General features: G+C 43.0%; 1 protein-coding gene across 1 annotated transcript in view; it reads left to right on the forward strand.

Moving 5' to 3' along the window:
* The window catches only part of LRRC7 (leucine rich repeat containing 7), a 345,019-nt gene that overhangs the window by 237,214 nt on the left and 92,971 nt on the right, over window positions 1–14,834 (forward strand). The window contains exons 9-13 of the mRNA XM_066597771.1: window positions 698–772; window positions 3,551–3,695; window positions 5,114–5,186; window positions 9,685–9,814; window positions 13,216–13,331. Coding sequence (XP_066453868.1) covers window positions 698–772; window positions 3,551–3,695; window positions 5,114–5,186; window positions 9,685–9,814; window positions 13,216–13,331 — 539 coding nt within the window. The remainder of the gene's footprint in view (window positions 1–697; window positions 773–3,550; window positions 3,696–5,113; window positions 5,187–9,684; window positions 9,815–13,215; window positions 13,332–14,834) is intronic.

The following is a 14,834-nucleotide window of genomic DNA, read 5'->3' on the forward strand; positions in this document are numbered from 1 at the left end:
AAGAATATAACTACTATAATACTGCCCCCTATGTACAAGAATATAACTACTATACTACTGCCCGCTATGTACAAGAATATAACTACTATAATACTGCCCCCTATGTACAAGAATATAACTACTATAATACTGCCCTCTATGTACAAGAATATAGCTACTATAATACTGCTCCTATGTACAAGAATATAACTACTATAATACTGCCCCCTATGTACAAGAATATAACTACTATAATACTGCCCCCTATGTACAAGAATATAACTACTATAATACTGCCCCCTATGTACAAGAATATAACTACTATAATACTGCCCGCTATGTACAAGAATATAACTACTATACTACTGCCCGCTATGTACAAGAATAGCGGCGCCTTGAGGCATCAGCTAGCATTAATTCATGCAAACCAATGAACGTAGCCGTTAGAATATTGAACTGTAATATGCGTTGCACTCAGAGAAAACTTTCCTAACATGTTATAATTTTAGCACATCTTATCGAGGATGAAGCCATTATTTTTCCTGTAGTCCCATGTAACGTGATGAACGGTATCAGATATCAGACACATTTCTGCTACATTGCATTCTTATGTCCACATTACTGTATATAGATTTCTGGTCTCTAATGTGCTACATTTGTTGTGTTTCCGGTTGGTTGTATTAAACTAGTAATAAGCGATATTTCTCATCTCTTGCAGCCAGAAGGCCTGGAACAAATACAGAATTTGAGGGAATTGTGGATAGATAACAATTCTCTTCAGACGATGCCTGGGGTAATCATTTCACTCTGTGCTCACACGGGTTTGGGTGCTGGGTATTTGGTTCTTGGATAGGATGTGATACAAGTGGAAAATCCTCGCTTGAGTAGCGTAGGACAAGCACAGCGTAATATGTGGCTGACACAGCGGAATCTTCTGCAGGCGCTTTAATGGGCAACGGATTAACTTTTTAACCTAATTTCCACATTGTGAAAGCGAAATGGCGCTGAATGAAACGTACAGGTTCAGTCTTACTAGAGATTGTCTGCTGCATTATATCCGCTGCACCGAGAGACCACAGAATTGTTCTCCTCTCTGAAGAAAAAAGACCAAGTTTATACTGTAGAAATCATGTTATAAATATAAAAACAATTAGAAGTGCTTGATTATTCAGGTCCCCATCTATCTCTAACCATCTTTATAATATCTATCATTTGTCTCTCTATAGCTATCTTTCTCATATCTATTTATCTATCTATCTCATATCTCTCTATCTATCTATCTATCTCTCTATCTCATATCTATCTATCTATCTATCTATCTATCTATCTATCTATCTCATATCTATCTATCTATCTATCTATCTATCTCTCATATCTATCTATCTATCTCTCATATCTATCTATCTATCTATCTCATATATATCTATTAATCTCATATCTATCTATCTATCTATCTCATATCTATTTATCTATCTATCTCATATCTATCTATTTATCTATCTATCTATCTCATATCTATCTATCTATATCATATCTATCTCATATCTATCTATCTCATATCTATCTATCTCATATCTATCTCATATCTATCTATCTATCTATCTATCTATCTCATATCTCTCTATCTCATATCTATCTATCTATCTATCTATCTATCTATCTCCTATCTATCTATCTATCTCATATCTATCTATCTATCTATCTATCTATCTATCTCATGTCTGTCTATCTATCCATTACACTGAACCCATGGTATCACTGACCCCCATCCCTCCATATAACTGCAAGTTGCCTTTATGTGACTTTGTCTCACATAGTAATACATCTATCCTTTTCAATGGCCTTAATATTGAGCCTTGATTACAACACGTTACCTTTAGTGTACACATTAGACCATTTGCTCCCACTTGCTGTGATATTTTTTGCTCTTTCACATAATTACGAACCTCCCAACGTTTCCATTTTTTTACTTTGTGGGGGGTGCAGGACTGTTATAGGAATGAAACCACAGAGTGGTGTGGTTCATGGAAATGTGCATTAAAGGGGAATTTATGCAGTTCTGGGTGTGTTTCCAGGCAGAACATTGAAAAATGGAATAGTACCTCAACAGCACCCCCAATTGGTAGGCAGCTGGTCAATATCACTCTTAAAAAATGAAATCGCAGCGAAAAAAGACGCTAGTAGGTAAAAGCCCTTAGGCCTTAGGAGCAACTAGAAGGTGTGAAGAGACTTTATAAAATTCTGGTTTTGGCTCACAATTCCCAGTCATTGTTACAAGGCTTGTTAAATTGTCTGACATTAAATTGCAGGAATGCTGCCTTCCAATAGGTGGCGCTGTTGAGGTATTGTTCATTTGCATATTTCCCAAAGGAGCATGGATGGTCTTATAAGACCCCTCACACCTTCTAGATGCTCTCCCTAAGGAGAAGCGTTACCCCTTCTGATCCAGGCAGATAAGGCGCAGGTTTTAACATTTCTCCCAGTTTAGGATTCAGATGCTACGCTTTCAGTCAGCCGCACAGGCAAATGTAAAAATAATGGAACCATTACCGTCCAATATTTTGCCTGGAAAACTACGCCATACTTCTCAATTGCTAACTATTCTGGTATTCCTAATAATTGTCCTCTGTGGAAGACATAAGGAATGAATGGTGCGCACTATAGGGGACATGTATCCACTCTGATGCAAGCGAATAATGTAGCTGTTCCCTGTAGCAAATACTGTATATACTCGAGTATAGGCCTAGTTTTTCAGCACATTTTTTTGTGCTGAAAAAGCCCCCTTTGGCTTATATTAGAGTCAGGGAAGGCTTAAAAAAAACTGCATACTCACCTCCCAGCCGGCGTCTGTGTCTCCGGCGGCGGTGTGTCAGGCTGCTTGAATTCTCTCCACTGTCATCCCCCGCCATCCTCTTTGCTTGGCTCTGTCATCCTCCGCCATCAGCGCTGTGTAAGTAAGAGCTGTGATTGGATCGAGCGTCAGCCAATCATAGCCGGCGCTCGATCATTCACAGCCAATCCAGCTGCTTTAGAATTCTCCCCGCTGTCATCTCCCTGCTCGGCTTTCAAATCCCCTGCCATCCGTGCTGTGTAAGTAAGTGCTGTGATTGGATCGAGCGACAGCTGTGATTGGCTGGCGCTCAATCCAATCAAATCACTTACTTACACAGCGCTGACAGGGCCAAGCAGAGAGGACAGCGGGGAATGACAGCAAGGAGGATTCAAGCAGCTTGTCGCACAGACACAAACACCGGCTGGGAGGGGAGTATGGAGGGTTTTTTTTAACCTAGTTTATGCTCGAGTATAGCTCGGCTTATACTCAAGTCAATAAGTTTTCCCAGTTTTTTGTGGTGAAATTTGTTGTCTCGGCTTATACTCGGGTATATACGGTAATGAATTTTCCTTTTTAGAAGTCTTTGTGACATGATTGTTTGCTTCCCTTGCTCCAGTATTCATATAGCAACTCCAAATGTATCAGTTATGTGATTTAAGTGTATGACGTTAACCTATTAATGTAGATCTATATTAAAAGACCTATAGCCGGCTAAAGAAATTCTATGTGTGTAACAAGTCTATAGGAAAACTGAAACAGCTCATCTACCTGGACATGTCCAAGAATCGGATCGAGAGCATAGACATGGAAGTGTCTGGCTGCGAGTCCTTGGAAGATCTTCTCCTTTCCTCCAATTTATTGCAACACTTGCCTGACTCAATAGGTAAGGATAAAATATTCCACTGATTCTGCTGTTACCAGAGAGCAGTGCATTATGGGAGCTCAGTTAGCTGGTCACATGACTGTCTGCAGACTGTAGATAAACTGCGTACATATTCCAAGAAGGAAATACCAGATTTTTTGGGTTTTCCTTGGATGTGAACAAATAAGAGAATGGCATATAGCTTAAGGAGTGTTCTGGTATATTTGTAACTTTCTCTATTGATGACTAACAGGTCCTCAATAGATGGTCGGCATTGACCTGCCACTCGGATGATCAGCTAATTACTGGTGCTGCTGTTTCTATGGTCAACAGAGGAAGCAGAAAACACTGACTGTGGACTGTTGCACACGACCAAGTCGGATTTCGGATGCTGGAACCCGCACCAGAATCCGACCCTGTACCCTGTGGTGACCCCAATTACCTATCATTTCTTGTCGTGTGCAGATGGCCCTCTGTATTCCTTTCTGGAATGTCAATTGTGGAAGGGCCGTGAGTCGAATTGGCTTCCATTGACTTCAATGGAAGCCGTCCGTGCAGAGCCCGCACGAACATGGAGCATGCTGCAATTTTTCCTCAGCGAGCGGATAATTGCAGTCGCTGTCCGCTTGTGTGAGCTGATATGCAGACGCTCTATGGGTTTGAATTGGTGCGGAATGCCGTGGATCATCCACACGGGACACGATCGCGGATTCCGCAATTCAAACCTGGTCGCGCAGCTGGCCTCAAGCACAAGGTTGGCATAGGAGGAGCAGCTCCTATTTAATTCAACGGGAGCTAAACCTGCAATACCATCTAGGGCCACTGCACTATGCTCAGTGCCTTCTGCTTCCGCTGCTGACCATAGGGACAGCGTGGATCTAAGTGGCAGGTCTCTGACGGTCTTCTACTGATGACCTCTTGGTCATCAATAGAGAAAGTTACAAATGTCTCTGTATACACCTTTAAAAATAGTCCAAGATCAGTGAAGAGAAAAAGGAAACAGTTTTCAAGTGCTGTTTTAAGTAGAATTTCATTTGAAATCTATCTACAGAGGCTTCACTTTACTCCTCTTATTCTGATCGTCAACCATATAGAGGCATCAGCTTTGTTATACTCCTTTTGGTCTGATCTTCAACCATATAGCCACATCCAAAGCTGCACTGAAGTTGATCACAGGGTTTTTCTTTTACTGGAATTCCCAACAATCAGCAGTGATCTGAGGAGGAACCTCACAAGCAGGTTTTAATTCCCCTGCAGTGCCTCCACAGGAGAACTGAAGCGTTGCATTATTCTTGTTGAAGTCAATGATAGGTCTAGATGTAACACATGATGCTAGAAGGGTCTCATGGGTAATCTTTCCATCTTGAAATATTCACTGTTCCCTCTCTCCCAACAATTCTTGCTACCTTTCCTTGAAATATATTACTTTACTTTAACAGGACTGCTGAAAAAACTCACAACTCTGAAAATAGATGACAATCAACTTGTAGCACTACCAAATACCATTGGAAAGTGAGTATAACAAGATGAGATAGATAGATAGATAGATAGATAGATAGATAGATAGATAGATAGATAGATAGATATGAGATAGATAGATAGATAGATAGATAGAGAGATAGATAGATATGAGATAGATAAATAGATAGATATGAGATAGATATGAGATAAATAGATAGATATGAGATAGATAGATAGATAGATAGATATGAGATAGATAGATAGATAGATAGATGGGATAGCTAGATATGTGATAGATAGATAGGAGATAGATAGAGAGATAGATAGATATAAGATAGATATAAGATAGATATGAGATAGATAGATAGACAGATATGAGATAGATAGATAGATAGATAGATAGATAGATAGATAGATAGATATGAGATAGATAGATATGGGATAGAGAGATAGATAGATATGGGATAGAGAGATAGATAGAGAGATAGATAGATAGACAGATATGAGATAGAGAGATAGATAGATATGTGATAGATAGATAGATAGATAGATAGATAGATAGATAGATATAAGATAGATAGATAGATATAAGATAGATATGAGATAGATAGATATGGGATAGAGAGATAGATAGATAGATATGAGATAGATAGATATGAGATATATAGATAAATAGATAGATAGATAGATATGAGATAGATATGAGATAAATAGATAGATATGAAATAGATAGATAGATAGATAGATGGGATAGCTAGATATGTGATAGATAGATAGGAGATAGATAGAGAGATAGATAGATATAAGATAGATATAAGATAGATATGAGATAGATAGATAGATAGATAGACAGATATGAGATAGATAGATAGATAGATATAAGATAGATAGATAGATAGATATGGGATAGATAGATAGATAGATAGATAGATAGATAGATAGATAGATAGATAGATATGGGATAGATAGATAGATGGATGGATAGATAGATAGATATGAGATAGATAGATATAAGATAGATAGATATAAGATAGATATGAGATAGATAGATATGGGATAGAGAGAGAGATAGATAGATAGATAGATAGATAGATAGATAGATAGATAGATAGATAGATATAAGATAGATATGAGATAGATAGATATGGGATAGAGAGAGAGAGAGATAGATAGATAGATAGATAGATAGATAGATAGATAGATAGATAGATAGATAGATATGAGATAGATAGATAGATAGATAGATAGATAGATAGAAGATAGATAGATATGGGATAGATAGATAGATGGATGGATGGATAGATAGATAGATATGAGATAGATAGATATAAGATAGATAGATATAAGATAGATATGAGATAGATAGATATGGGATAGAGAGATAGATAGATAGATAGATAGATAGATAGATAGATAGATAGAAGATAGATAGATATAAGATAGATAGATAGATAGATATAAGATAGATATGAGATAGATAGATATGGGATAGAGAGAGAGATAGATAGATAGATAGATAGATAGATAGATAGATAGATAGATAGATAGATAGATAGATAGATAGATAGATATGAGATGTCATTATTGTAAGAACTCTGATGGTCTTCGAGGACATTCAATAGATAAAGTCCAAGCATTAAGAAGCCGAGGTAGAAGGGGATCAAAGCCTCTCCCGGGCACTTGGAGTGCCTTCTGTCCCTAAATGTGAAGCAACAGACGCTGAATTTCTGCTGCATGGAATCTCTGTGTCGCTGTAACATGACCACATATTCCTTTCAGCTGCCATGATACAAATTCACAGGAATCGCTCTATCATTTGATATAAAGTCACAGCGGATCCTTTTTAAGCTTTCTGTGTGACTTGAATACTTTTGGCCATTGAGCATTACTGAATTCATACTGCAAAAATAAATGTATAGGCTGTACAGATCTTTCTTTAGAATCCCCTTGTTATTTGTGTATATGGGCTATTTCTTATAGTAATAGTATATGAATATTCCTTCATTTGGTAACGCAATATTTTAGTTGTAATGTAATATGCAGTGTTATTCTGCAGATCCTTCCCATACCCTCCAGTATGTCTGTGATCACTACTTGCTCTCGTGGTCAGTGTCTGGAAGCAGTTAGGGGTGGAATCACCTGTAGCAAATAGATTCATGAGAGTGAAGACAGCAGCAGGAGAGGAGTGTGCTAATCTTGCAAGAGAGAATGACCTGGCTGCATGCACACGGGTGGGTTGGATGCCACATGCGAGAGCCCGCAGCGGAATCCACCCCTGTGCCCATCCGAGATCCACGCCTACCTATATTTTCTTGTTCTTTTCTGTACTGCAGCTGGTCCGCACAGCTCGCCGTTGGACATGCGCAGGACAGATTTTTTTTTTTTTTAAACTCCGGCTTTTCCTGCTTCCATTGACTTTAATGGAATCCATCCATGCGGAATCCGCAGGAAAATGGAGCATGCTGTGATTTTTCATCTGCGAGTGGTAACCGCAATTGGTTTCAACTTGTGTGCATGAAGCATGCTTTGAGCAGTATTTGCTGTGGAATCCGGAGGCGGTCGCCCGCTCCCGATACAGCAATTCAAATCCGCCTGTGTGCTTTCACTCTTAGGGCGTATTCAGACGACCGTATATCGGCCGGGTATTCACGCCGGCCGATATACGGCGTCTCTATCTGCAGGGGGAGGAGGCTAGAAGAGCCGGGAGCAGTGCTCTGAGTTCCCACCCCCTCTCTGTCTCCTCTCCACCCCCTCTCCGCCCCTCTGCACTATTTGCAATGAGAGGAGGCGGGACGGGGTGGGGCTAAGTTTTGGGAATTAGCCCCGCCCCTGTCCTGCCTCTCCTCATTGAAAATAGTGCAGGGGGATGGAGAGGAGGCAGAGAGGGGGCAGGAGCTCAGAGCACTGCTCCCGGCTCTTCCAGCCTCCTCCCCCTGCAGAGAGAGGCACCGTATATCAGCCGGCGTGAATACCCGGCCGATATACGATCGTCTGAATGCGCCCTTAGGCCTCAGTCAGACAGGCGTTTTTTCGCGCAATTTGCGGATCGCATAACGGATGCGCATCTTCAAATCGCGTGACCAGGGCCGACGATTCGCTGAAAAATCTGCACCTAGCCTTCCCTGAAAAGCATCCTCAAATGGGTAAAAATAAAAAAAAAATTATACTCACCTTTTCCCTGCAGCCGGAGTTCAGTCGTGGCCGGCGGGCAGTTCTCCTGAACTGCTCTGTGTAGTGTTCAGCAGGCGGGGATTTAAAATCCCCACCTGCTGAATGGGCTGCCTCTCATTGGTCACAGCCCTCACCAATCAGAGGCAGCTCTCACTCACCCATTCATGAATTCATGAATGGGTGAGTGAGTGCTGCCTCTGATTGGCTAAGTGCAGGGACCAATCAGGGGCAGCTCTCAGCTGTCATTCAATAGGGACCCCGACCGATCAGCTGAGCGGGTGCATGCTGTCAGTGCTGCAATAACAGAGGTTGATACGGAAGTCTCCGCAACTACCTCCGGGCAGTGGCCGGCGCTTGTAACTGCAGGCATGGCTCTCATTGAAATCAATGGAAGCCGTGCCTGCAGTGATAAGCCCCATCCACTACATGGTGCAGAGACTTCCTCTCCAAATACACAGAGGTTGAAGAGGAAACCTCTGTGCTGACCTCCCATATAGTGGCCGGTGCTTGTAACTGCAGGTACGGCTCCCATTCATTTCAATGATAGCCGTGCCTGCAGTTACAAGCGCCGGTCACTACACAGAGGTCAGCGCGAAGACTTCCACTCCGACCTCTGTTATTGTGGCGCTGACAGCACGTCCCAAGCGATGGACCCTAGCCAATCAACTATTGATGACCTATCCTGATAATAGGTCATCAATAGTATCTAAGCCTGGAAAACCCCTTAAATTTAAAAGGGTCAGCCATAGCGACAGATACCTTTAAAGGAGTTGTACAACAAATACAACTTATCCCACATAACTGCACTAGTACTCCATTCACTTTAAAAGGGGCTGTGGAGATACTCAAGGGACACCCGCTCAGGTATTTCCATCAGCCGCATTTAAAGGAATGCACCAACCGCGCACGCTCAGGCAGCGCCCCATGTACAGTGACGTCACTGCAGGGGAAGAAGTGACTTCCCCCTTCACCCTACAGCAAAGCGGGACATGAGAATGCCATCAGCAAGTTATCGCCTATCCTGTGTATGGGGGATAACATGTGATTGTAGTACAAGGTGTGTTAGACCGGGGTCTTTTCATAGTGATCAGTGTCATCTCCTTTCCAAGTGAATGAGGCTGATGAACAAGGCGGCTCTCTTTCTGGAAATTTCTGTAAACATCTTCTCAGGCAAACCCTTTAAATTAATACTTCTAATAAACCTTACAAGGAGGTAGAGATGCCAACACGTCTATTAATTGTTAAACAGATCCGTGTTTGAAGTGTTGACTCATTGAAGTGTCTTCTGTTCCCCGTTAATCTGCTTGTACTGTGATATATGTGGAAGTGGGTGTATTGCCTTAGGATTTGCTGAATAAATCTTCTTCTAAACTTTCAGTTTATCTTTGTTAGAAGAGTTTGATTGCAGCTGTAATGAACTGGAGAGTTTGCCTGCCACCATTGGATACCTGCACAGTCTGCGCACAATGGCCGTGGATGAGAACTTCCTAACAGAACTGCCCCGGGAGGTGAGTAGATAATCATAAAACTAGAAAGTGTGCATATACAGGGGAGTTGGATCCATGACATGCAGGCAGTGGCTTACATGCTTCAACATTTGGCAGTGACTTTAAAGCAAATAGGAAACCCATATTGGAAATTTTTTGAATTTTTTAATACAATTCAATTTGTTTAGGACATCGTTGTAATTGTAGCAAAATTTAAATATTCAGGGCATGTATGAATAGCACTGGTCATGTATGAATAGCACTGCTGATTAATATGAACTGCCAAGGTGATTTGGTGCCCTAGACAGGTGGGGGAAGTTGCACTCCCACCTTGGCAACCCCTGCAATCCATTAAAAAAAAACACCTTACTCTCTAAAAAAAGACAGTTTTTAAAAGAAACAGATGGAGAAAGAATAAATATTTAATCCAGCAACTCACTTTACTTTTCTTCTCCATTTGGCCCAAACCGTTCTGGCATTTTCTCCTGAATACTCAGAGTTTGCTGCCAAAACATCTTTAGGCCTTAGTCACACGGGCGTTTTTTCACGCGATTTGCGCATCGCATGACGGATGCGCATGCGCAAATCGCGTGACCGGCGCCGAAAAATCGGCCCAAAAATCGCCCGAAAATCTGCTCCTAGCCGCGTTTCATTAGAAACGGGCCGGAGCTGTCCAGCGAATTGCATTCGATGGAGCCGGCAATACAGCGGCTCCATTGAATGCAAGCGCTGCGGGCGTGCGCGGGGTTAATTGTCGGGAAGGGGTTAAATATATAACCCCTTACCTGCAATGCATCCTTAAATGTGAAAAAATAAAAAAAAAGGATGTACTCACCTGCTCCCGGCAGCTGGAGATCCCGGCGGTCGGCCTGCAGTGGGTGTGAAGGAGGTGTGACTCAGGCTTGCCCCTGATTGGCTCAGCGCTGAGCCAATCAGAAGCAAGTCTCAGTCACACCCATTCATGAATTCATGAATGGGTGTGACTGAGCTCAGCCTCTGATTGGCTCAGGCTGAGCCAATCAGGGGCAAGCCTGAGTCACACCTCCTTCACACCCACTGCAGGCCGACCGGCGGGATCTCCAGCTGCCGGGAGCAGGTGAGAACATCCTTTTTTTTTATTTTTTCACATTTAAGGATGCATTGCAGGTAAGGGGTTATATATTTAACCCCTTCCCGACAATTAACCCCGCGCACGCCGGCAGCCCATTGCTTTCAATGGAGCGGCTGTATTGCCGCTCCATTGAATTCAATGGGCAAACATCGTTCTTCTCTGCCACAGCTGTTCCAGCTGTGGCAGAGAAGAATGATTTGTCTTCTATATGTTCTCAATGGGGTCGGCGCTGCTGCCGCGGCCCCGTTGAGCGCATATAGAGAAGAGAACAGGAATCGCAGATCGCAGATAGGTGCGATCTGCGATTTCTGTTCTCTAATTTATCGGACGAGCGCATAAAAAGCGCTCATGTGTCCGATACCATTGCAAAGCAATGGTTTTAAAAAGTCGCCGGACGCATGCGCATGCGCAAATCGCGGCAATAAACGCCCGTGTGACTAAGCCCTCAGTTAGAGGCATAGCTACACTGGGTGCTGAAGTTGCAGTCACATCAGGCCCTAAAGTCTGATGAGGCCCAAAGACCCCTCACAAGACAACAGTATTATAGACCATAACAAAAAGCTATATACTTCCCTCTCCCAGCTCCCTTCATCTTCTGTGCCTCTGCTCAGGTCCCGTGTGCCCATTGCTTGCAGTCAGCCTGTGTATGGGAAATCACAGCCTGCTGCAGACAATGACTGACTGCAACGATCGAGTGCTGAGCTCTGTTTGGCTACAGCAGTCTGTAACGTTCCCAATACAGGCTGTTGCAGTCTGTAAACATTGCAGTGGGAGCATAATTTTGAGAAAAATAAACATCTTGGACAACCCCTTCAATACTGACCCCCAGATCTGATCCCCAAAAAAATACAGACCCCCATATCCAACCCGAAAATTAGCATAGACTTCCAAATCCCACCCAAAAATTAAAGCAGACTCCCAGATCCTACCCCGAAATTATAAAAGACCTCAGATCAGACCCCCAAATTGACCCATAGTTAAAACAGATTCCAGATTAGACCCCATAATTAAAAAAGACCCCAGGTCCAATCCCGTAAGTAAAATAGTTCCTACTTCTCACCCCATAATTGATAAACACCCCAAACCAGATCAGCCCCCATAATGAATATAGCCACAGTCTCCTTTCAGACCTCAGAGTAGAGCATAAAAAAATATTATTTACCTCTCCTCACTTCTGGTACTGCAAACTGGACGTAGTAGTCATGAAAGGAAGTTTAACTGGCTTCACTCCCATTAAACTCAATAGGAGTAATGTCTCCTATTACTCTTACGTCTCATCATCATGGTTGGAACCGGACATCTGACCACAGTGAGGAGGGTAATAGGAGGCATCGGGAGTGACGTCAGATATTACACTTCTGGCACTCACCACCTAGGATGAAGTCTGGCCCCGCTGCAATACCATTGGGTCCTGATAGGTGGAGCCCTGGCGATCAACTATTGTTAACACCCTAGAACAAGGGTCCCCAACTCCAGTCCTCAGGGACCACCAACAGGTCATGTTTTCAGGATATCCTATGGCAAGAACACCTGTGGCGATGTCTGAGGCACTGACCATAATTACATCACCTGTGCAACACTGAGGACATCCTGAAAACATGACCTGTTGGCGGTCCCTGAGGACTGGAGTTGGGGACCCCTGCCCTAGAATACCCCTTTCATTTTAAAGGTAAGGCCACAACCAAAGTGTGGCTGTAAGGCAATTAGTTTTACTTCAAACTGTTTCATGTTTGAATGGATGTTGGTGTCCAGCTGTAAAACCTGGAGCCGCACTCAGAGAGATGTTGCAGAAACTGGATCCCATTGTAGCAAACCCACAGCTGTGAGAATGCAATGCTGTGCCGTCCTGTGTGAAAGGTCCCTGTAAGTCCCAAGTAGTTTTAGGGGTTGTGGCCACTCACAGCTGCTAAGATTTACTATCATTTATGCTAGAAATTGGCATAAATTGTAGCTTGCAGCTGGTGTACATTTCAGATTTTGCACACGTATGATCTGAAGATGCAACAATGGTTCGTACCTCTTAATACATTTATTACACTTCACAATGGCACTAGGCTTGCCCGGCATATAAAACGCCTGATTTATGAACATATGCTCCAGGGTCATTGGATTTCCTACAGTTACATCCATTCTAGATGATTCTCTGTTATCGTCACAGCCCAGACTCAAGTTTGATACATTTTACCTGGATTGATACATTGTAGCAAAATGTTGACACTTCACTGAACGTAAACAAGAACATTTGCCATTTACTGACAGCAAGCAGTGATCGTGAAAGAGTTGAAAGCCTATGATTATTTTTTCATGTTAGATTGGCAATTGCAAGAATGTCACGGTGATGTCTCTTCGGTCCAACAAGCTGGAGTTTCTTCCTGAAGAGATTGGCCAGATGCAGAAACTGCGAGTGCTGAACCTAAGTGATAACAGGTACGATAATAATGCTGTCATTAAATAGCGCACAAGGGAAATGAAACAGTGATCATGAAGACCCCAGCTCTTATAAGAAGCTTCATCCTGAGATGTGATCCTCAACCTCCTTCCTGGAATCCAGTAATTAACTCCTCAGTCCCTGTCATCGTATACTGTAATGTTACAGTGACCCTCCAGGCCTGGAGAAACAAAGATGGCCGCACCAGCTTCTCTGACTATCTGGTGCACATTGTGTATTAGTATGCATTATTAGTCTAAGACATTAACCTGCTTTTATTGACCAGTGCTGCCCAGATGAACAGTGCTGACCAGTCACATCAGCATGTAATGTCTTAGACTACCAATGTATACTAGTGCACAGTGTGCATCGGGTAGTCCGAGAAGCTGGTGCGGCCATCTTTGTTGCCTCACGGCTTCGAGGATCGCTTTAAGAGAGCCCTGCCCTTAAGACCAAGCTCACACAAACGTGTGTGCTGGTGTGACGCACACATATCTCTCTCACGTGGGCATGCAGCACGTGCACAATGACGTGCGTATTTGCTGCATGTCGCCAATCCACATAAACTATCCTGGCGTGTATGCCTGTATGATAAGCAGCAAAAGATGTGCTTGCGCAAAAAAATAGAGGTGTGGGTGGTCCGAAATGAATCAATGGACTATGGGCATCACGTGTTGCGAGCGGGAAATTTGCACGCACAATGACAATACGCCTATGTGAGACTGGCCTAATGGAGACCTACCAGAAAAACACGTGAAAACTGTTACTTAGTATCTTACTTCTACGCTGTGGAGGTGTTGAATCACTCAGTAGTTCAGCCTCAGGCTTCAGGCCTGCAACTTCTATTGATCATATCTCAGCCTACAAGTAAGATATTAAAGTGTAACTAAACTTTTTAGAAACTTCTGACATGTTATAGTGGCATTACAAAGGTTTGATCAGTGAGGGTCTGTGTGCGGAGACCCCTACCAATTACCAAAATGAACTGTATTAAGAGTTCATGTGAGTGCTGTGTCCACTCGGCTGTCATTGCGAACAATGTATGGACTCCCATAGACTTTCTATGGAGCCCTTACACCTCTTTATATTGGCTGGGTTTTCACGCCGAGCCGATACATGGTGTCCTTGTCTGCAGGGGGGGGAGGATAGAAGAGCCAGGAGCAGGAACTGAGCTCCCGCCCCTTGTCACTATTTGCAATACGAGGGGCAGGACAGGGGCGGAGCTAAGCTACATGACTTAGCTCCGCCCCATCCCACCCCCTCCTATTGCAAATAGTGGCAAGGGGCGGAGAGGGGGCGAGAGCTTAGTTCCTGCTTCTGGCTCTTCCATCCCCACCACCCTGCAGAGAGGGACACCGTATCTCGGCTCGGCGTGAAAACCCAGCCGATATACGGTCGTCTGAATAAGCCCTTAAGGCTTTTACTTAATGGCAAAAGGATCTATTAGAGAAAGGATACAATTTATTTCAAAGAGCAAGGATCAGATCGATTGCAGCACTAAA

The sequence above is a fragment of the Eleutherodactylus coqui genome, chromosome 3 (assembly GCF_035609145.1).
Source record: "Eleutherodactylus coqui strain aEleCoq1 chromosome 3, aEleCoq1.hap1, whole genome shotgun sequence".
Classification (NCBI taxonomy): Eukaryota; Metazoa; Chordata; class Amphibia; order Anura; family Eleutherodactylidae; genus Eleutherodactylus; species Eleutherodactylus coqui.